The following is a 21,498-nucleotide window of genomic DNA, read 5'->3' on the forward strand; positions in this document are numbered from 1 at the left end:
ACGGTAAGGGGGGTAAGGGCCTGCCAAATTTGAGGGTGAGGCTCTGGAGGTTGCACTGGAAGTCCAGGCCCAATAGGAGTGCAGCGCAGAGATTAGGAAGGACATAGAGACGGAAGTTACTAAATTCTACGCCCTGGACCGTGAGGGTGACTGTACAAAAGCCTTGGATCGGGGCGGAGTGGGATTCGGAGGCTAGGGAGATCCTTTGATTGGCAGGGTGGACCGCGAGGGAGCAGCGCCTTACCGTATCTGGGTGAACGAAGCTTTCGGTGCTCCCTGAGTCCAGCAGGCAGGAGGTCGCGTGGCCGTTGATTTTAACCGTCGTCGACGCGGTGGCCAGGTTGTGCGGGCGAGATTGATCCAGCGTCATCGAAGTGAACTGCGGGTAGCCATTGAATGCTTCGGGTGGCGAGCGTGTGTGGTTCCGATGTCGGGATGTCCGGGGGTACAAGAGGGCGGCGCCCATGGTGCGCAGATTGCGGGGTCGGGACAAGATGGCGGCGCCCATGGTGCGCACATTGCGCGGTCGGGACAAGATGGCGACGCCAATGGGGCGCACATGGACCCGGGAGGAGAAGATGGCGGCTCCCATTGTGCGTCTGGCGTGGGGGAGGGGGCGATAGCGGGCACGATCGCAGCGACTGCGCGGGCCTGGCACACAGCCGTGAAGTGGCCCTTTTTACTGCAGGCTTTACAAACTGCAGTGCGGGCATGGCAGTGTTGCCGGGGGTGCTTCTGCTGACCGCAGAAGTAGCAGCGGGGACCCCGGGGTGCGCGGACCGGCGTGCGGCGCAGGCGTATTGGGAAGCCAGGGCCCTGGCTGAGGAGGTCGTCGGCGGGGTCCAGTAGGGGTAGGAAGGAGTAGAAGGGTGGGCAGCGCGGCGGGAGGGGTACGATTGTACGTTAGGGGATGCGACCGTCATGGAGAGCACCAATGTTTTCGTCTCCGCCAGTTCGAGCGTGGCCCCTTCCAATAATCGTTCTCGGATGTGGTCCGACGCAATCCCCGTCACGAAGGCATCCCGTGTCATGATATTCAGGTGACCATCATAGCACATACATACATACATAATGATGGACAGATCAACGGACCAATCAACACACACAACACGACAGCCAATCACAGACAAGAGCATACACAGTACAAAACAGGGAACACAACACTTCCTGGGCACTCGAGCAGGAGACGGCTCAGGACACAGACCTCATTGCCAGCCACTCAGACATTCACCATGTGCTGAGTACTAGAGTTTACTATGTTAACAGTTGATTGAAATAAAACTGCGTTGTACCATTCGCAACCGTGTTGGTTCATCTGTGTCTCAGAGCACCCAACACTTCATGATACCAGGAGTGATTTGATACCTACCCACAAATCTGCCATCCTGCGCCACGGACACCGTTAACACACCGCAACCGTTGCAAGTCGCTGGGAACCTCGGCGTCAATTGGAAGCTGTTCAAACAGCGCTTCCAGCTCTTTCTGGAAGCCAACGAAAAAGAGAGCGCCTTGGACACCAGAAAGATCGCCATCCTCCTCACCACCGCAGGTCAGCACGCCATCCATGTCTACAACTCCCTGGTGTTCGCGGAAGGCGAGGACAAATCCAAATACAAGACGGTCCTTCTCAAGCTCGACCAACACTTCAACGTCGAGGTCAACGAGAGCTTCGAGAGGTATGTCTTCCAGCAGCGCCTGCAAGGTAAGGATGAGCTCTTTCAGTCATTCCTGACGCATCTCCGCATCCTCGCGCAGTTCTGCGGTTACGACATCATTTTTGGTGTTGCCTCCGGCATCCTCCGCCAGCAGCTCTTAAAAATAAAAGGCCTCACCTTAGCCTCCGCAATCGAAGCCTGTGTCCTGCACGAAAACGCGACTAGCCGCTATGCCCAATTTCAGGCGACCGAATCGGCGCGGCAGGGGTCCTACGCGGCCGAATCAGCGAGCCAGGTGCTCCACGAGGCCGAATGGGTCCAGGCGATCGGGTTCCTCCCGGCCCGTGGCCCGGACGAGGGCGGCCATTTTGTGTGCTTTTCGAGGCCTCGCGCGCTTGTGCGCGCCAAAACCTACGGCAACACGGAGGGACGTGATGCGCAGACGTGCCCAACGCAAGATCGAACTGCGCATGCGTAGTGGCGCAACAAACGCCATGACGTCACGACGTGCGGCAACTGTGGAGCTGCACATTTAAAGCGGCAATATCCCGCAAGAACCCGACAATGCCTACGCTGTGGCAAGGTAGGCCACTACGCTGCTTACTGTCAAGCAGCTCAACCTGTCAATCTTCCACAACTCCGACAACCTCGCAGGGACGTGCGGACCATTCAGCCTCCCCATTACGAATCTTGCCCAGACGACATCCAGACCGGTGCCAGATGACCGAGACGCCTTCCGTGATGCGGTCATTGATGGGAACCGAGTCAACACAATCAATCCGGGTGATGAATGGTGTGCCACCCTGACGGTCAACCGATCGCCGATAACTTTCCGTCTGGATACTGGCGCCTCCGCCAACCTCATAGCATGGTCAGCCTTCTACGCCATGAAGGTCAGACCACCAATCCGGCCGTCCCGGTGCAGGATGGTCAACTACAACGGGAACATTATCCCAGCTATGGGATCCTGCCAGCTCCAGGTGACACACAACACACACACGGCCACACTCTTGTTCGAGATAGTCGGCTCATCGAAGGACTCCCTGCTGGGCGCACAAGCATGCAAGGCTCTCCACCTCGTGCAACGAGTCCACTCTCTCTCTCCAGACGGCACGTCTGACTTCCCGGATGCAGAGTTCAACGCACAGCGCCAATCGCTCCTCGCCCACAACCAGGAGGCATTCGAGGGCATGGGAACACTGCCATACACCTACAGAATTCGGCTCAAACCAGACGCCACCCCGGTCATTCACGCACCTCGCAGAGTCCCTGCGCCACTCAAAGACCGCCTCAAGCAGCAGCTGCAGGATCTCCAGGACCAAGGGGTCCTATCCAGGGTCATGGAGCCCACGCCGTGGGTCAGCTCCATGGTGTGTGTCAAGAAGCCCTCCGGCGAGCTCCGGATCTGTATTGACCCAAAAGACCTCAATTACAATATTATGAGAAAACATTACCCCATACCCAAACAGGAAGAGATCATGCGTGAAATGGCCCAGGCTAAAATATTTACGAAACTGGATGCCTCTAAGGGTTTTTGGCAGATCCAACTCGATCCGTCCAGCCGAAAGCTGTGCACCTTCAACACCCCTTTCGGCAGGTTCTGCTACAACCGAATGCCATTTGGCATCATCTCGGCATCCGAGGTCTTTCATAGGATCATGGAGCAGATGATGGAGGGCATCGAAGGGGTGCGTGTCTATGTGGACGACGTCATCATCTGGTCCACCACACCACAGGAGCACATCTATCGTCTCCAACGCGTCTTTGCACGCATACGTGAAAACGGCCTGCGCCTCAACCGAGCCAAGTGTTCTTTCGGCCAAACCGAGCTGAAGTTCCTGGGGGACCACATTTCCCGGACAGGGGTCCGTCCGGATGCAGACAAGGTGAGCGCCATCACAGCCATGCCGCAGCCGGCAGACAAGAAAGCAGTGCTATGCTTCCTTGGCATGGTCAACTTCCTGGGGAAGTTCATTCAGCGGGATAACACTGCGTCATGGACCCCGGTCGCCTATGCATCGCGAGCCATGACCCCCACAGAGCAGCGCTACGCGCAGATCGAAAAGGAGTGCCTGGGCTTGCTAACCGGTTTAAACAAGTTCCATGACTATGTGTATGGCCTTCCCCGGTTCACTGTTGAAACTGACCACCGCCCCCTGGTCAGCATCATAAACAAGGACCTGAACGAGATGACGCTTCGCCTCCAGCGCATCCTACTTAAAATCAGGAGGTATGACTTCCAACTGGTCTACACCCCAGGGAAGGACCATTGCGGATGCCCTATCGAGAGCAGTGAGCACGCCGCCAGATTCGGAGGGGTTCGTATGTCAGGTCGAGGCGCAGGTGGCCTTCACATCGGCAAATCTGCCAGCTGACGACTCCAGTCTGGCCCGTATTCGCAGAGAGACTGCGGCCGACCCACTTCTACAACGTGTGATGCGCCACATGACGGGAGGGTGGCTCAAAGGGCAGTGCCTGCAGTTCTACAATGTCCGGGACGACCTGGCCGTCATTGATGGTGTCCTTCTGAAGCTGGACCGGATTGTGATTCCGCACAGCATGCACAAGCTTGTTCTCGTCCAACTACACGAAGGCCACCTGGGGGTCGAGAAGTGCAGACGGAGGGCCCGAGAGGCGGTATACTGGCCGGGCGTCAGTGATGACATTGCCAATATGGTGCTCAACTGCCCCACCTGCCAAAGGTTTCAGCCGGCGCAACCTCCTGAAACGCTTCTGCCCCATGAGCTGGTGACGTCCCCCTGGGCGAAGGTGGGTGTGGACCTCTTTCACGTGCTCGGCAGGGACTATGTCATTGTCGTTGACTACTTCTCCAACTACCCAGAAGTCATACGCCTGCACGATTTGACGTCGTCCGCTGTCATAAGGGCCTGCAAAGACACCTTCGCTCGCCACGGCATTCCGATGACGGTCATGTCGGACAATGGGCCCTGTTTCACCAGCCAGGAATGGTCGTCGTTTGCTGCCTCGTATGGATTCACACACGTGACGTCTAGCCCTCTGCACCCCCAGTCCAATGCAAAGGCGGAGAAGGGCGTTCACATTGTCAAGCGGCTCCTCTGCAAGGCTGCTGCTGCCGGATCGGATTTCTGCCTTGCCCTGCTGGCCTATCGCTCGGCCCCACTAGCCACTGGTCTCTCACCAGCACAGCTGCTGATGAGTCGCGCCCTCAGGACCACTGTGCCTTCCATTCTGGCGCCCACAATCGACCATGCTCCGGTACTGCACAGGATGCAACTGCAGCGCGGTCGCCAGAAGAGGTCATATGACACACGGGCAACTGATCTTCCCGCCCTGGCCCCTGGAGACGAAGTCCGCATCCACCTACCAGAAGGTGGCTTGTCAGCACCTACCGAAGTTCTCTGACGCGTGGCTCCCCGCTCGTTCCTGGTTCACATGCCTGATGGATCCATTTGTAGGCGCAATCGCCGGGCTCTTCGCCTGCTTCCACGCTCGCTGCGGGAACGTACACTGACACCGTGTCCTCCTGAGGTTCCTGATAGCGACTTCGTGGAGCTGCCTGCTACCATGCCCCTTCCGTCGTCGCCCGTGGCCAGGCCCGTTCCTCAGCCGGTGGTTCCAGACCTACCTTTGAGGCGGTCAACCCGAATTCGTCGCCCACCTACTAGACTGGACTTATGAGACTGTTTATACATTGAACTTATGCAACCACTGTGTTAATATGTTTATGTTCTTATCGTTACAGGAATTCATTTTTTCGTTCAACATTTCCCCGTTCTTTGTTATGGTACAACCTCGTTATTATGTCACACCCGACATCGCCCCTTGTATATAGTTAAGCCCCATGTACATGCTGTAAATATTACACACACACATTTAGCTGCACTCAGTACACATCTCTATTTATAACCACGTAGACACATAATCTTGTAAAAAAAGGGGGGATGTCATGATATTCAGGTGAACATCATAGCACATACATACATAATGATGGTCAGATCAACGGACCAATCAACACACACAACATGACAGCCAATCACAGTCAAGAGCATACACAGTATAAAACGGAACACGACACTTCCTGGGCACTCGAGCAGGAGACGGCTCAGGGCACAGACCTCATTGCCAGCCACTCAGACATTCACCATGTGCTGAGTACCAGAGTTTACTATGTTAATAGTTGATTGAAATAAAACTACATTGTACCATTCGCAACCGTGTTGGTTCGTCTGTGTATCAGAGTACCCAACACTTCATCGCGCATGAGGAGATTTGCGTGTTCGGCGGCCATAACGACCTGACAGTCACAGTCCCAGAAGAGTGGAATTAGGGCCCGCCAGAAGTCTTCGATGGACTCACCAGGTAGTTGCAAGCGGGTGGCGAGTACATGCCTGGCGAAGAGCGTGTTCGCCTTCTGCGCGGAGTGTTCCTTAAGGAGTTCCATTGCTATTGTGTAATTCGTGGCGTCTTGGTTCAATGGGAACACGCTGGAGCTCAGTCTGGAGTACAGGACGTTTATCTTCTGAGCCTCAGTTGGCTCGGGGTCCGCAGCCTTGATGTAGGCCTCAAAACATTCTAGCCAGTGAGTAAGGTCTTTTCTGGCATCGGGCGAGTGCGGATCCAGCTGCAGGCGATCGGGCTTAATTCTGATATCCATTCTGTGGACAATCTGACTGTAATAAATTGATGCACGATCAATTGCACAAAGACTAAAGTTGGGTACAACTGTGGCTTTATTACAGTCAGATGCGTGGCCTCCTGCTGCAGCTGGCGAAATGGTAGGGCACTGGAGGTCATGCATATTTACACAGTTCTCCGTGGGCGGAGCCAGCCGGCAGGAGCTACCGGCGAACCTGTAGTGCAGGTCCTACCTTACATCTCCTATTACAGTGGTTCACCACAAGGCCCTCCCGAGCACTGGAGCAGCAGTCTCGGTGTCCCCTGGGTTGATTGCCTAATTTCCAAGATGGCTACTTACCTCCTCCGATCCCCACAGCAGATATGTCACTAACTTCATGTTTTGAAATAGATGTGCCAAAGGCACCTGCATGACCGCTCACTGGGGAGTCGGTTAGATCATTAGCCAGGGGGTTCCTTCCCATTAATGGGATGGAGATTCACCTTAATTGGTGATTATTGGTTTCTCGCCATGCTGCGGCGGGATCGAGACCTCGCCAACGGGAGCGGTCCGGCACCTGGCTAGGTTTCCGACTCTGCACTCACCCGTGATCTAACCGGTTCGCTCGGATTCGCATCAGGCATGGTGTAGCCATTAGATTGCGTCCCTAGTATGCCGGTACAATGAGTAATTAGGAAAGCTAATTGAATGTTATTGTTTATTGTGAGGGGAATTGATTATAAAAATAGTGAGGTTATGTTTCAATTGTACATAGCACTAGTGAGACCACGTCTGGAGTATTGTGTTCAGTATTGGTCTCTTTATTTAAGGAAAGATGTGAATACATTAGAAGCAGTTCAGAGAGGGTTTACTGGATGAATAGCTGGAATGGGCGGATTGCCTTATGAGGAAAGGTTGGGCAGGTTAGGCTTGTGACTTCCGGTGGTGGCCATGAGCTGAGCAGTCGCACGAAAGGTGGCTCTCTCCTAAAAACCAAACTTTTGTTTAGACCTTTTAACTCCGTCAAACAAGCACCAAAAGTGCAAAATGTCCCCCAGCTTATCCCCCATCTACTACATAGCCGACCAGGATGCCGACAAGCCAGCAACCAGGCTGCAAAAATAGTAAAAGCAGAGAGAGGAAAACCCCAACCCCAGAATAGGGAGTCCCGCAGGGTGGCCCAGATGGAATGGATACAGAAGAATCAGTTTCCAGGGAGGAGCCACTACACTAGCGAGCAAGCTGGTGCACGGAAGTAAGACGAGGAGGGGGGGCTGCGACGCACCTCCCAGGAGGGAGGGAGCGCCTGGCAGGAGTGGAGGTGGTTGAGCAACAAACCAGGGATAACAGGGAGTGAGAGACAAGGTAGGGAGAAGGCAAGCGGGTTGAGTAATGGGGGAGCGGGAAAAGGGAAGGGGAGACCGCATGGGCAGAAGAGCTCAGGGGTGGACTGCAGGATGGGAGGTGGACGAGATGGGGGAAATGTAGAATGCTGGTTACAACAGGTTTCATGTGGAAATGGCTGGAAAGAGGAAGGAGGCAACGGCCATTTTAGGTGCCCCACGAACAAAGGGAACCCCAGCAAACAGGGAGACGTCCACGAGGTAATTATGGTTCATCGCACAGGATGGGGTTACATAACCCCCCATCAGAATAATCACCTGGAACTTCAGGGAACTCAACGGGACGGTGAAAAGATCCAGAGACTTCACCCATTTTAAAAACCTGAGTGCCGACGTAGTCTTTTTACAGGAGATACATTTAAGAGAGAAGGATCGACTGAGACTCAAGAATAGCTGGGTAGGATAGACATATCAGGCGTGCATCAACACAAGGGGGGTGCGAGTGGCCATACTGTTGAGCAAAAAAGTAGCATTTACAGCGACGAACACGGTGACGAACCCAGGGGGATGATACATGATGGTTTGCAGGATCCTGGAAGGTAATACTTGTAAACATACATTCCCCAAACTGGGACGACACAGTATCTGTAAAAAACACAATGGCAGAAATCCCTGTCCTAGACTCCGACCAACTCATCATGGGGGGAGACATTAACGGTGTGCAAGGCCGAAAATTGGACAGATACAACCCCAGAACAGGAACGGCAAGAGAATTAACCACCTTCATGTAGCAGATGGCGGGAGGTTGACCAAAGGAGGTTCAACCACCTGGGGGAGAAGGAGTTCTTCTCCCATGTCCACATAGCCTATTCCCACGTGGATCTCTTCGTAGTGAGGAAGTTGGTGCTTCCAGCTATGGGAGGGGCGGAATACTCTGCAATAGGAATCTCAGACCATGCTCCACACTACATGGACACGAGATTGGAGATGGGCCGGGGCCCGTGTCCCCATGAAGGCTGGACACAGCCATCCTCGCCGAAAAGGCTGTTTGCAAAAAAATGTCGCAAGCCATCAATGGATATGTAATCTGCAACCAAAATGGGGAAGTCTCTCCCTTCACATTCTGGGATGCACTGAAAGCAGTGATCAGGGGGGAAATAATAGGGTATAGGGCACTTAGAGACAGGAAGGAAAGGCCGGCTGGGCAGCAGCTGATCAACTCCATATTGGAAGTGGATCAATCTGAGTGAAATCTTCCCTGTGAACGCACAGGGGGGAGGAGCAGAGCTGGGGCAGTTGCCATTCAAAACACAAGGATCAGGAAGAAGGTACTACAGAGAAGGAGGAACATGGGAGGGCCTGGTCCGCCCAAACCACCAAACCACCAATTCTGCCACTGGGCAGCTACCGCAGAAAGGTTACGGGGTTCAATCAAAGAGCTGGAGAAGGAATGGTTCAGAGTGAAGGAGAGTTTCTGCACAGGGACATCCCTCCATGAGCTGGCCATGGCTGCTCTCCCATCTCACTTGCCAGAGACCCAGTGATATTGGCCACGCTGTGAATGTGGAACCAACTGCGACACCATTTTGGTCTGACTGAGATGTCTATCATGGCCCCCATCTGCAACAACCACAAGTTCACCCCCACGGCAATGGGTGCCTCCTTTAAAAGGTGGTGTCAGGATGAAGGGACACAGACGGTGGGAGACATGTATGCAGAAGGCAGAATAGCGACCCTGGGAGAACTCCCAGACAAATTCCAACTCGCGAAAAGGAATGAGCTGAGGTACATTCATAGAACATAGAAAATACAGCACAGAACAGGCCCTTCGGCCCACGATGTTGTGCCGAACCTTTGTCCTAGATTAATCATAGATTATCATTGAATTTACAGTGCAGAAGGAGGCCATTCGGCCCTTTGAGTCTGCACCGGCTCTTGGAAAGAGCACCATACCCAAACTCAACACCTCCACCCAACACCAAGGGCAATTTGGACATTAAGGGCAATTTATCATTGGCCAATTCACCTAACCCGCACATCTTTGGACTGTAGGAGGAAACCGGAGCACCCGGAGGAAACCCACGCAGACACGGGGAGGACGTGCAGACTCTGCACAGACAATGACCCAAGCCGGAATCGAACCTGGGACCATGGAGCTGTGAAGCAATTGTGCTATCGACAATGCTACCGTGCTGCCCTTAAGAACAAATAAATCTACACTATATCATTTTACCGTCATCCATGTACCTATCCAATAGCTGCTTGAAGGTCCCTAATGTTTCCGACTCAACTACTTCCACAGGCAGTGCATTCCATGCCCCCACTACTCTCTGGGTAAAGAACCTACCTCTGATATCCCTCCTATATCTTCCACCTTTCACCTTAAATTTATGTCCCCTTGTAATGGTGTGTTCCACCCGGGGAAAAAGTCTCTGACTGTCTACTCTATCTTTCAAATCAGAGTTCCTCCAAAAGGAGACAACGACATTTCCCCAGATACCAGGACACTTCCTACTGGACAGACTTCTGACAGCGGGAAGACTAGGAGATGGGAACTGTGCTGACATGTACGGATGACTACTGGAGGAGGTACGCTCAGGCCTGGACAAGATAGGGGAGAAATTGAAGAAAGAACTGGGTAGAGGGATGGGGGAGGGCTCTGGATCAAAGCACTGTGCAGGGCAAACTTCACCTCCACATGCGCAGGGCTGAGCCGAAAGCAACAAAAGTTTGCGCTCACATGACGCACCTAGCCAGAATAAGAATGAACGGGTTCCTCCTGGAGGTGGAGGACAAGTGTGAATGGTGTCAGGGAGGCCAGGCCAACCACACCCACATGTTCTAGTCCTGCTCCAGGCTTGTTGGATACTGGGCAACCTTGTCTGAGGCCATGTCCAGGGCTGTGGGGCTAAGGGTGGAGCCATGCCCTTTGTGGTGGTCTTCAGGGTGTCAAAACAGCCAGAACTCTTTATGGGGCGAGGGGCAGATGCCCTAGCCTTTGCCTCCCTGATCGCCCACCCGAGACGCTGCTCAGCTGGCAATTGGCAGCGCCACCCAAGGCCTCAGACTGGCAGAATTCCTCTAACTGGAGAAAATAAAATACATCATCCAGGATTCAGAGGAAAGCATCCACAACACACAGAGACTATTCCAAAGCCAGCCTGTTCCTAAACCTGTTTGTAACGAGCAACCAGTAAATTAAACTCTCACAATAAAAATTTTTTTTTTTTTAAAAGGATTACATAGGAATATAAGACACAGAAACAGGCCATTCAGCCCATCCACTCCGTGCCGGTGTTTATACTTCACTGGAGCCTCCTCCCATCTTTCCTCATCTAAATCTATCATCATAACTGTAGGATCCAGGCAAGTGACCACAAGGAAATGATGATGGATAAAACAAAAAGGATTTAATGAACTTACTCTAGACACTCTCTACTCCCCGAAGGGTCTCCTCTGCCCAGTCCACACTCGGCCCGGGGTATTTATGTCCCAGGGTACCTCTGGTTAAGGGTGTAGCCCCACCCCTCAATGGGGGGATATCATACTCAGATGAGGCCACGGAGAACCTGATGGTACAGATCCTGTGGCCTTGGGTTGGGGTATAACAGTAACTAGAATGACACAGAGGAGGCTGACGGTGAACGTAATATGGATTTATTTACAAGGATCTGCAATGTGCAGCATCTCACCCCCAGTGCAATCCGAGCTGGGAGGGCTTATCTCACCAGGCCCTGATTTGGGCCTGCTTTTAACCTTTGTTCATAACAAGCCCCAGGTGGTTGGATTCCACTCCCTACCTTGGGAGATCGTACTCCACGAGTTCCAGGGACAGATCAATGACCGTTTCTCCATGGTCCTTGTGGGGGTTATGACGGTAACCCTCTAATCCCTTCACCCTCATATATTTCTCTAGTTACCCGCTCAATGTGTCTATCCTGCTCTCTTCAACCACTCCCTGTGGTGGCGAGTCCCACATTATCACCACTCTCTGGGTAAAGACATTTCCTCTGAATTCCCTATTGAATTCCTCGGTGACTATCCTATATGAACGGCCTCTAATTATATCCTTCCCCACAAGAGGAAACATTCCCTCTGTATCCACTCTCTCAAAACCTGTCATGCTACAGTTGTATAGAACCTTGGTAAGGCCGCACTTGGAATATTGCGCACAATTCTGGTTGCCACACTACCAGAAGGATGTGGAGGCTTTGGAGAGGGTGCCGAGGAGGTTTACCAGGATGTTGCCTGGTCTGGAGGGTCTTAGCTATGTGGAGAGGCTGAATAGACTTGGACAGTTTTTATTAGAAAGACGGAGGTTGAGGGGTGACCTGATAGAGGTCTACAAGATTATGAGGGGCATGGATAGAATGGATGGGCAGGCATTCTTTCCCAGGGTGGAGGGGTCAGTCACCAGGTGGCATAGGTTTAAGGTCCGTGTGGCAAAGTTTAGAGGAGATGTGCGAGGCAGGTTTTTTACGCAGAGGGTGGTGAGTGCCTGGAACGCGTTGCCAGAGGAGGTTGTGGAAGCAGATACATAAACGGCATTCAAAAGGCATCTTGACAAATACATGGATAGGATGGGTATGGAGGGATATGGCACAAAGAAGTGCTGAGGGTTTTGGCAAAGGATGGTATCATGACCAGTACAGGCTTGGAGGGCCGAAGGGCCTGTTCCTGTCCTGTATTGTTCTTTATTCTTCCAGAATTTTAAACCTCAGCCTACTTCTTTCAAGAGAAAAGTGACCCAGTCTGTTAATTCTTTCCTGATATGTATTCCTGTACATTTCTGGTATCATCTTTATAAATTTCCTCCAGTGCCTCTATATCCTGTTTCTAATATGCCCCCCAGAATTGAAGGTTTGTTAGACGTTGAACATAACCTCCCTACTTTTCAATCCTATCCCTGGAAGAATGAAACTCAGTTCTTAGTCATAGAAGTTTACAGCATGAAAACAGGCCCTTCGGCCCAACTTGTCCATGCCACCCAGTTTTTACCACTAAGCTACTCCCAATTGCCCGCATTTGGCCCATATCCCTCTATACCCAGCTTTCCCATATAATTGTCTAAATGCTTTTTGAAAGACAAAATTGTATCCGGCTCTACTACTGCTTCTGGCATCTCGTTCCAGACACTCACCACTCTCTGTGTGAAAAAATTGCCCCTCTGGACTCTTTTGTATCTCTCCCCTCTCACCTTAAACCTATGCCCTCTAGTTTTAGACGCCCTTACCTTTGGGAAAATATGTTGACTATCTACCTTATCTATGCCCCTCATTATTTTATAAACCTCTACATGATCATCCCTAAGCCTCCTGCACTCAAGGAAAAAAAGTTCTTGGTTTGTTTTCAAGCGATCTAATTGGAGAAATGTTTTTAACCCGTTCCACTTTTCAGCTTGGTGCTGGTTTTGCCTCACGTGAGGCAGAGGCCCACATACTGCAGACCATGCCAGGCATACTTGTGCATAACAGGAGATGTCAGGAAAAGCCCAATGTGATGCTCTCGGATAGTTACTCGACAAATGAAATCGTTTTTTGTGTCCCACTATGTAGCTTACAGGGAAGAAAAGGAGGAGGATCCTATTCTAAATATTACTATTAACCTGACAAAGACAAAACGCTTCTTTATACCTGGAGCTCCTTTTCAGATTCAGGTATGTATGAATTTGCAATAAAACTGCCTGGGGTATGTCGTGTTGGGTGTTCCGCTATACAGACGAACCAACACGGTTGTAGATGGTACAACTCTGTTTTATTACTCTTGATAACAACATCTGTAAACTTATGATGGTCGTTCGTAATTTACCCGTTAACCTGTGGACCCAGCCCTAACACTATCTTAGAGAGGCACTCAGCACATGGTGTATGTCTGAGTGGCACGCTGTGAGCTCTGTGCCCTGAGCTGTCTCCTGTTGGAATGAGCAGGAACTGTGGTGTTCCCTGTTTTATACTGCGTGTGCTCTCACTGGTGATTGGCTGTGATGTTGCGTGTGTGTTGATTGGTCCGTTGATTTGTCCATCAGTGTGTATGTGTGTTTGCACCATGATATGTTTATCTGAATATCATGACATCTCCACTTTTTACAAGAATATGTGCCTATGTGGTAATAAATATTTGTGTGTACTGAAGGCAGCTGAATATGTGTGTGCAATATCTACAGCATGTACATGAGGCTAAACTATATACATCGGAAGGTGTCAGGTGCAACATAGCAACGAGGTTGTACCATAAACAAAACAAGTGCAATCATCAAACATCGAAAGCGAACTCCTGTAACGACAAAAAGAGAAACACATTAACATTGTTGCACAACAATTCAGTGAGTCCAATGTGCAAACAGGCTCATAAGTCCAGCCTAGTAGGTGGGCGACGAATTCGGGGTGACCACCTCAAGGGTGGGTTAGGATCCACCGGCTGAGGAATGGGCCTGGCCACAGGCGATAGAGGAATAGGCAGAGAGGCAGGAAGCTCCACGAAGTCGACATCAGGGACAACAGGGGGGCGTGGCACCGGTGCATGATCACGTAGCGAGCGCGGAAGCAACCGAAGAGCCCGGCGATTACGCCGGCGAATGGAGCCATCAGGCATGCGGACCAGGAACGAGCAGGGAGCCACGCGGCGGAGAACCTCGGCAGTTGCCAACCAGCCACCCTCTGGTAGGTGGATGCAGACGTTGTCTCCAGGCGCCAGGGCAGGAAGATCAGTTGCCCGAGTGTCATGTACCACCTTCTGCTGAGCACGCTGCTGTCGCATCCTCTGCAGTACTGGAGCGTGGCCGGGTTTAGGAACATGAATGGATGGTACAGTGGTCCTGAGGGCGTGACCCATCAACAGCTGGGCTGGTGAGAGGCCTGTGGATAGTGGGGCCGAGCGATAGGCCAGCAGGGCTAAACAGAAATCTGATCCGGCATCAGCAGCCTTGCAGAGGAGCTGCTTGACGATATGGACACCCTTTTCCGCCTTGCCATTTGACTGGGGATGCAGAGGGCTGGACGTCACGTGTGTAAAGCCATACGAAGCGGCAAAAGAAGACCATTCTTGGCTCGCAAGACAGGGCCCATTGTCCGACATGACGGTAAGTGGAATGCCATGGCGAGCGAAGGGTTCCTTGCATGCCCTGATGACAGCTGATGACGTCAAATCGTGCAAGCGTATTTGGATGGTCTGGATAATTTGAAAAATAATCAATTATTATGACGTAGTCCCTGCCGAGCGCATGAAAAAGGTCCACACCCACCTTCGCCCAGGGGGACATTACCAACTCATGGGGCTGACGCGTCTCAGGGGGTTGCGCCAGCTGAAACCTTTGGCAGGTGGGGCAGTTGAGCACCATGTTGGCGATGTCGTCGCTGATGCCCGGCCAGTATACAGCTTCTCGGGCCCTCCGCCTGCACTTCTCAACCCCGAGATGGCCTTCGTGTAATTGTTCGAGGACCAACCTGCGCATGCTGTGTGGGATCACAATCCGGTCCAGCTTTAGGAGGACACCGTCAGTGACGGCGAAGTCGTCCCGGACATTGTAGAATTGTGGGCACTGTCCTTGAGCCACCCTTCCGTCATGTGGCGCATCACACGTTGTAGAAGGGGGTCAGCCGCAGTCTCGCGGCGAATACGGGCCAGACTTGCATCATTAGCTGGCAGATTGGCTGATGTGAAGGCCACATGCGCTTCGACCTGACGTACGAACCCCCCCGATTCGGGCGGTGCGCTCACTGCTCTGGAAAAGGCATCCGCTATGATGAGGTCCTTTCCCGGGGTGTAGACCAGTTGGAAGTCGTACCTCCAGAGCTTGAGCAGAATGCGCTGGAGGCGAGGGGTCATCTCATTCAGGTCCTTTTGTATGATGCTGACCAGGGGGCGATGGTCGGTTTCCACGGTGAACTGAGGGAGACCATACACGTAGTCGTGGAACTTATCTATGCTGGCTAACAAACCCAGGCACTCCTTCTCAATCTGCGCATTGCGCTGTTCTGTAGGGGTCATGGCCCGCGAGGCATAGGCGACCGGGCCCATGATGCAGTGTCGTCCCGTTGCAGGAGTACCGCCCCAATGCCGGACTGGCTGGCATCAGTCGAGATCTTCGTATCTCGAGAAGTGTCGAAGAACGCCAAGACCAGGGCTGTGGTCAGCTTAATCTTGAGCTCCTCCCATTCCTTCTGGTGTGCGGGCAGCCACTGGAACTCCGTAGTCTTCTTCGCTAGGTGGCGAAGAGCCGTTGTGTGGGAGGCAAGGTTGGGGATGAACTTCCCCAGGAAGTTGACCATCCCGAGAAAGCGTAGCACTGCCTTCTTGTCTGCCGGCTGCGGCATGGCTGTAATAGCTGTCGCTTTGTCTGCATCCGGACGCACTCCTGACCGGGATATGTGGTCCCCCAGAAACTTGAGCTCAGTTTGGCCGAAAGAACACTTGGCTCTGTTGAGGCGCAGACCGTGCTCTCGTATCCGAGCAAAGGTGCCTGGAGACGACTGGTGTGCTCCTGTGGTGTGGTGGACCAGATGATGACGTCGTCAACATAGACACGCACCCCTTCGATGGCCTCTATCACCTGTTCCATGATCCGATGAAACACCTTGGATGCCGAGATGATGCCAAACGGCATCCTATTGTAGCAGAACCTGCCAAAAGGGAATGTTGAAGGTGCACAGCTTCCTGCTGGACTGATCCAGTTGAATCTGCCCAAAATCCTTTGAGGCATCAAGTTTTGTGAAAATTTTAGCCCGGGCCATTTCGCTCGTGATCTCTTCCCGTTTGGGTGTGGGGTACTGTTCCCTCATGATGTTGTTGTTCAGGTCTTTCAGGTCGATACAGATCCGGAGTTCGCCAGAGAGCTTTTTTACGCACACCATGGAGCTGACCCATGGCGTGGGCTCCGTGACCCGGGAAAGCACTCCTTGGTCCTGGAGATCCTGCAGCTGCTGCTTGAGGCGGTCTTTGATTGGTGCTGGGACTCTACGAGGTGTGTGAATGACCGGGGTGGCGTCCGGTTTGAGCCGTATTCTGTAAGTGTAGGGCAGTGTGCCCATGCCCTCGAAAGCCTCCTGGTCGTGGGCGAGGAGCGAGTGGAGCTGTGCCCTAAAGTCTGCATCCGGGAAATCGGCCGTGCCTTCTGGAGACAGAGTGTGTACCCGCTGAACAAGGTGGAGAACCTTGAACGCCTGTGCACCTAGCAGGGAGTCCTTCGATGATCCGACTATCTCAAAGGACAGTGTGGCTGTGTATGCATTGTGTGCAACCTCGAGCTGGCAGGGTCCCATGGCCGGGATAACATTTCCGTTGTAACCGACCATCTGACAGCGGGATGGCCGAATCGGTGGTTTGACCTTCAAGGCGTAGAAGGTTGACCATGCAATAAGGTTGGCGGAGGCACCAGTGTCTAGACGGAATGTTATTGGTGATCGGTTGACCATTAGGGTGGCACACCATTCATCACCCGGATTAACGCTGTTCACTGGCATCAGCTGGTGGGTCCTCCTTGGGGACATCCGATTCCTGTCAATGACCGCAACGCGGAAGGCTTCCCGGTCGTCGGTATCACCGGTCTGTACATCGTCAGGGTATGACTCGGTGTATGGAGGCTGAATGGCCCACACGTCCCTGCGAGGCTGGCGGAATTGGGGAGCGTTGGCAGGTTGAGCTGCTCGACAGCAGGCAGCGTAGTGTCCCATCTTGCCACAGCTGGAGCATTGTCGATTCTTTGCTGGATATTGCCGCTTTAAATGTGCGGATCCGCAGTTGCCGCATGTCGTGACGTCATGGCGTTCGTTGCGCCACCGCGCATGCGCAGTTCGGTCCTGCGTAGAGCGCGCCTGCGCGTCATGTCCCTCTGCGTCGACGTCTCTTTTGGCGCGTACAAGCGCGGGAGGCCACGGAAAGCACGCAAAATGGCTGCCCTCGTCCGGGCCGGGAGGAACTCGATCGACTGGACCCGTTCGGCCTCATAGGACCCCTGCCATGCCGATTCGGCCGCCTGGAATTGGGAGTACCGGCTGGTCGCGTTTTCATGGAGGACGCAGGCTTCGATGGCGGTGGCTAGGGTGAGGCTCTTAACTTTAAGGAGCTGCTGGCGTAGGGTGCCCGAGGTGACCCAAAAACTATCTGGTCCCGAATCATGGAATCGGAGGTGGACTCATGGCCGCATGACTGCGTGAGGATACGGAGGTGTGTCAGGAAAGATTGGAAAGGCTCATCCTTACCCTGCAGGCGCTGCTGGAACAGGTACCTCTCGAAGCTCTCGTTCACCTCGACGCTGAGGTGTTGCTCAAGTTTTAGAAGGACCGTCTTGTACTTCATCTTGTCCTCACCTTCCGCGAACACCAGGGAGTTGTAGATGTGGATGGCGTGTTGCCCCGCCGTGGAGAGGAGGAGGGCGATTTTCCTGGTGTCCGATGCATTCTCCCTTTCTGTGGCTTCCAGGATGAGCTGGAAGCGCTGTTTAAACAGCTTCCAGTTGACGCCGAGGTTTCCAGCGATTTGGAGCGGCTGCGGCGGGCTGATGGTGTCCATGGCGCAAGATGGCGGATCCCTGAAGACGTGCAGGTAGGTCTCACAGTTGCTGGGTTCCAATCCTGGTACTATGTCGTGTTGGGTGTTCCGCTATACAGACGAACCAACACGGTTGTAGATGGTACAACTCTGTTTTATTACTCTTGATAACAACATCTGTAAACCTATGACGGTCGTTTGTAATTTACCCGTTAACCTGTGGACCCAGCCCTAACACTATCTTAGAGAGGCACTCAGCACATGGCGTATGTCTGAGTGGCACGCTGTGAGCTCTGTGCTCTGAGCTGTCTCCTGCTGGAATGAGCGGGAACTGTGGTGTTCCCCGTTTTATAGTGCGTGTGCTCTCACTGGTCATTGGCTGTGATGTTGCGTGTGTGTTGATTGGTCCGTTGATTTGTCCACCAGTGTGTGTGTGTGATTGCACCATGATATGTTTATCTGAATATCATGACAGGGTATATGTGTGTGTGTGTGGGAGGGGGGGGAGGGGTTAGTTGAAAGTCGGCAGGAAATACATCCCCAACGTCTCTGACAAGCCCGCTGCCATTTTACGCTCAATTAAGCATTGATTGGCAGCAGGCAGGACTACCATCTTCTCTTGGCCAATCTGAAAACTCTCCAGACAAACAGCCCCAGTGGCCTGAAGAGGTACTGCAGCACCATGTCTGAGCCTGAGACCCAGTCCCACACTTCGGGTAAGTACCAGGTGGCCTGGGGGCGGTAGGGTAGGGGGTGTCTTGGAGGTCAGGAGGGGGGCAATCTTCGTATCAGGGGATTGGGGGGGGAGGGAGATGGAGGGAGAGTTGGAGTCCCCAGACCCCAGAGAGGAGGGTGTCCCCAATCTGAAGGGGCCTTCAGATTGAGGTGACCTATCTTTGCCCCCCTGCCACTTCACTCTTCCTGCCCTAGATTGCTAATTTGTTCGCTTTGGCAGGCTGCTCCAACTGATGCCTGCCAGCCTAAAAATTAAGGGCAGGAAGAGGTCCTTAAATAGCCATTAAGTGGCCACTCGATGGCCTTAAAAGGCATCGGCGGGCTACCCGTTTGAAGCCCTGCCCCTTCACCGTGAAACATTGCCTGGGGCGGGTGGAATCCCATCCATGGAATTTTACGCACTCCCCCCTCTTCCCCCCACTCAGAGTCCTCAGTGGGGTCGAGTGTAAAATTCTGGCCGTGGTACAACAAGCGATGCCATAATATGTAGGCGCAAAAGTAGGCCATTCGGCCCATCATGTCTGCAGCGCTGTTCAATGAGATCATGACTGACCTGATGTGATAATCCTCAACTCCACTTTCCTGCCTTATCTCCATAACCCTCAATTTTAGACCCTGGGTCTAATTGGCGTTTTTCAACAGAAATTAGGTGGAATTACTTCACTCGCAGGGTTGTGAGCCTGTGGAATACTCTACCCCAGAATGCAGTGAACGCCGGAACACTAACAAATGGAAGGAGGAGATGAACATGTTTTTGATGAGTTGTGGGACGAAAGGTTATGGGGAGCAGACAGGAAGGTAGTGATGAGGCAGAGATGAGATCAGCCATGATCATATTGAATGGCGGAGTAGGCTTGAGGGGCTGAATTGGCTACTCCTGTTCCTAGTTCTTATGTTCTTTCTGTTCGTGTGTTTGCGTTTCTATGGGTGAAAGAGAGGTAGTTCGAGAGAGATGGAAAGAGATAGAGCCGCATTGGTGAACAATCACCAGACCAACTTAAATTGAATGGATGGTTTGTAAGAAACCAGCCAGTCCTCTACAATCCGTGTTGAGACCATGTTAGGGAACTGGAGCTGGATGAACTTCGGATCATCCGGGAGGCAGAGGGGGTGATAGACAAGAGTTACAGGGAGGTAACCACACCCCAAGGTACAGGACAAGAGTAGCTGGGTTACAGTCAGGGGAAAGAAAATGAACGGGCAGACAGTGCAGGGATCCCTTGTGGCCGTTCCCCTTCAAAACAAGTATACCGTTTTGGATGCTGTCGGGGGAAGGCCCTCGCGGCCAGGTCTCTCACACTGAGTCTGGCTCTGGGGCTCAGAAGGGAAGGGGGGAGAATAGAAAAGCAATAGTGATAGTAGACTCAATGATTAGGGGAATAAATAGGAGATCCTGTGGTCGCGAGCGAGACTCCCGGAAGGTATGTTGCCTCTCGGGTGCCAAGGCCAGGGATAACAAACTGGCTAACCGATGTGGTGATATACATCACTGTAAGTACACAAAGGGTTAATGTGAACACACTACACCTAGCTAGACACTAGAGGAAGCACCAGTGACATGACACAGACATTCAACCAATAGGTCAGTCTGATAGGACACGACCAATGGGCAGTCACGATACACACAGAGGTGATACTACCACAGGAGTGCATTACACCAACCCATATAAAAGGACACAGCACACATGATCTTCCTCTTTCCAGTGGAGACTCTCAGTGAGTACACAGGGTTGATTTGAAACACATCACACCCACCACGTGGATTGTAGCAGACTGGTTCGTCAGTCTGAGTAGGTATAGAAGGATTAACAGGAGAGTCGAATCCAAGTAGGAGAATTGGTAATAGTTTAATAAACATGTTAAAGCTATCGCCAAGTCTAAACCTTCCTTTGTCAGAGTGCGCATCAAGGAAGCAGCTTATGCTACGTCAAGAGCATAACAAAACAACCGATAGAAGTCAGAGAGTGGTGGTGGATGGCAAATATTCAGCCTGGAGCCCAGTTACCAGTGGCGTACCGCAGGGATCAGTTCTGGGTCCTCTGCTGTTTGTGATTTTCATTAATGACTTGGATGAGGGAGTTGAAGGGTGGGTCAGTAAATTTGCAGATGATACGAAGATTGGTGGAGTTGTGGGTAGTGAGGAGGGCTGTTGTCGACTGCAAAGAGACAGAGATAGGATGCAGAGCTGGGCTGAGAAGTGGCAGATGAAGTTTAACCCTGGAAAGTCTGAGGTTGTCCATTTTGGAAGGACAAATATGATTGTGGAATAAAGGGTTAACGGTAGGGATCTTGGCAATGTGGAGGAGCGGAGAGATCTTGGGGTCTATGTTCAAACATCTTTGAAAGTTGCCACTCAAGTGGATAGAGCTGTGAAGAAGGCCTATGGTGTGCTAGTGTTCATTAGCAGAGGGATTGAATTTAAGAGCCGTGACGTGATGATAAAGCTGTACAAAACCTTGGTTAGGCCACATTTGGAGTACTGTGTGCAGTTCTGGTCGCCTCATTTTAGGAAGGATGTTGAAGCTTTGGAAAAGGTGCAAAGGAGATTTACCAGGATGTTGCCTGGAATGGAGAGTAGGTCTTATGAGGAAAGGTTGAGGATACTAGGCCTTTTCTCATTAGAATGGAGAAGGATGAAGGGCGACTTGAAAGAGATTTATAAGATGATCAGGGGAATAGATAG

General features: G+C 52.4%; 1 protein-coding gene across 1 annotated transcript in view; it reads left to right on the top strand.

The window, feature by feature from the left end:
* LOC140428786 (complement C3-like) overlaps positions 1 to 21,498 on the top strand; it is a 163,479-nt gene that overhangs the window by 93,997 nt on the left and 47,984 nt on the right. Inside the window, exon 7 of the mRNA XM_072515475.1 lies at positions 13,151 to 13,251. Within this exon, the coding sequence (XP_072371576.1) occupies positions 13,151 to 13,251 (101 nt within the window). The remainder of the gene's footprint in view (positions 1 to 13,150; positions 13,252 to 21,498) is intronic.

The sequence above is a fragment of the Scyliorhinus torazame genome, chromosome 8, assembly GCF_047496885.1.
Source record: "Scyliorhinus torazame isolate Kashiwa2021f chromosome 8, sScyTor2.1, whole genome shotgun sequence".
Taxonomy (NCBI): Eukaryota; Metazoa; Chordata; class Chondrichthyes; order Carcharhiniformes; family Scyliorhinidae; genus Scyliorhinus; species Scyliorhinus torazame.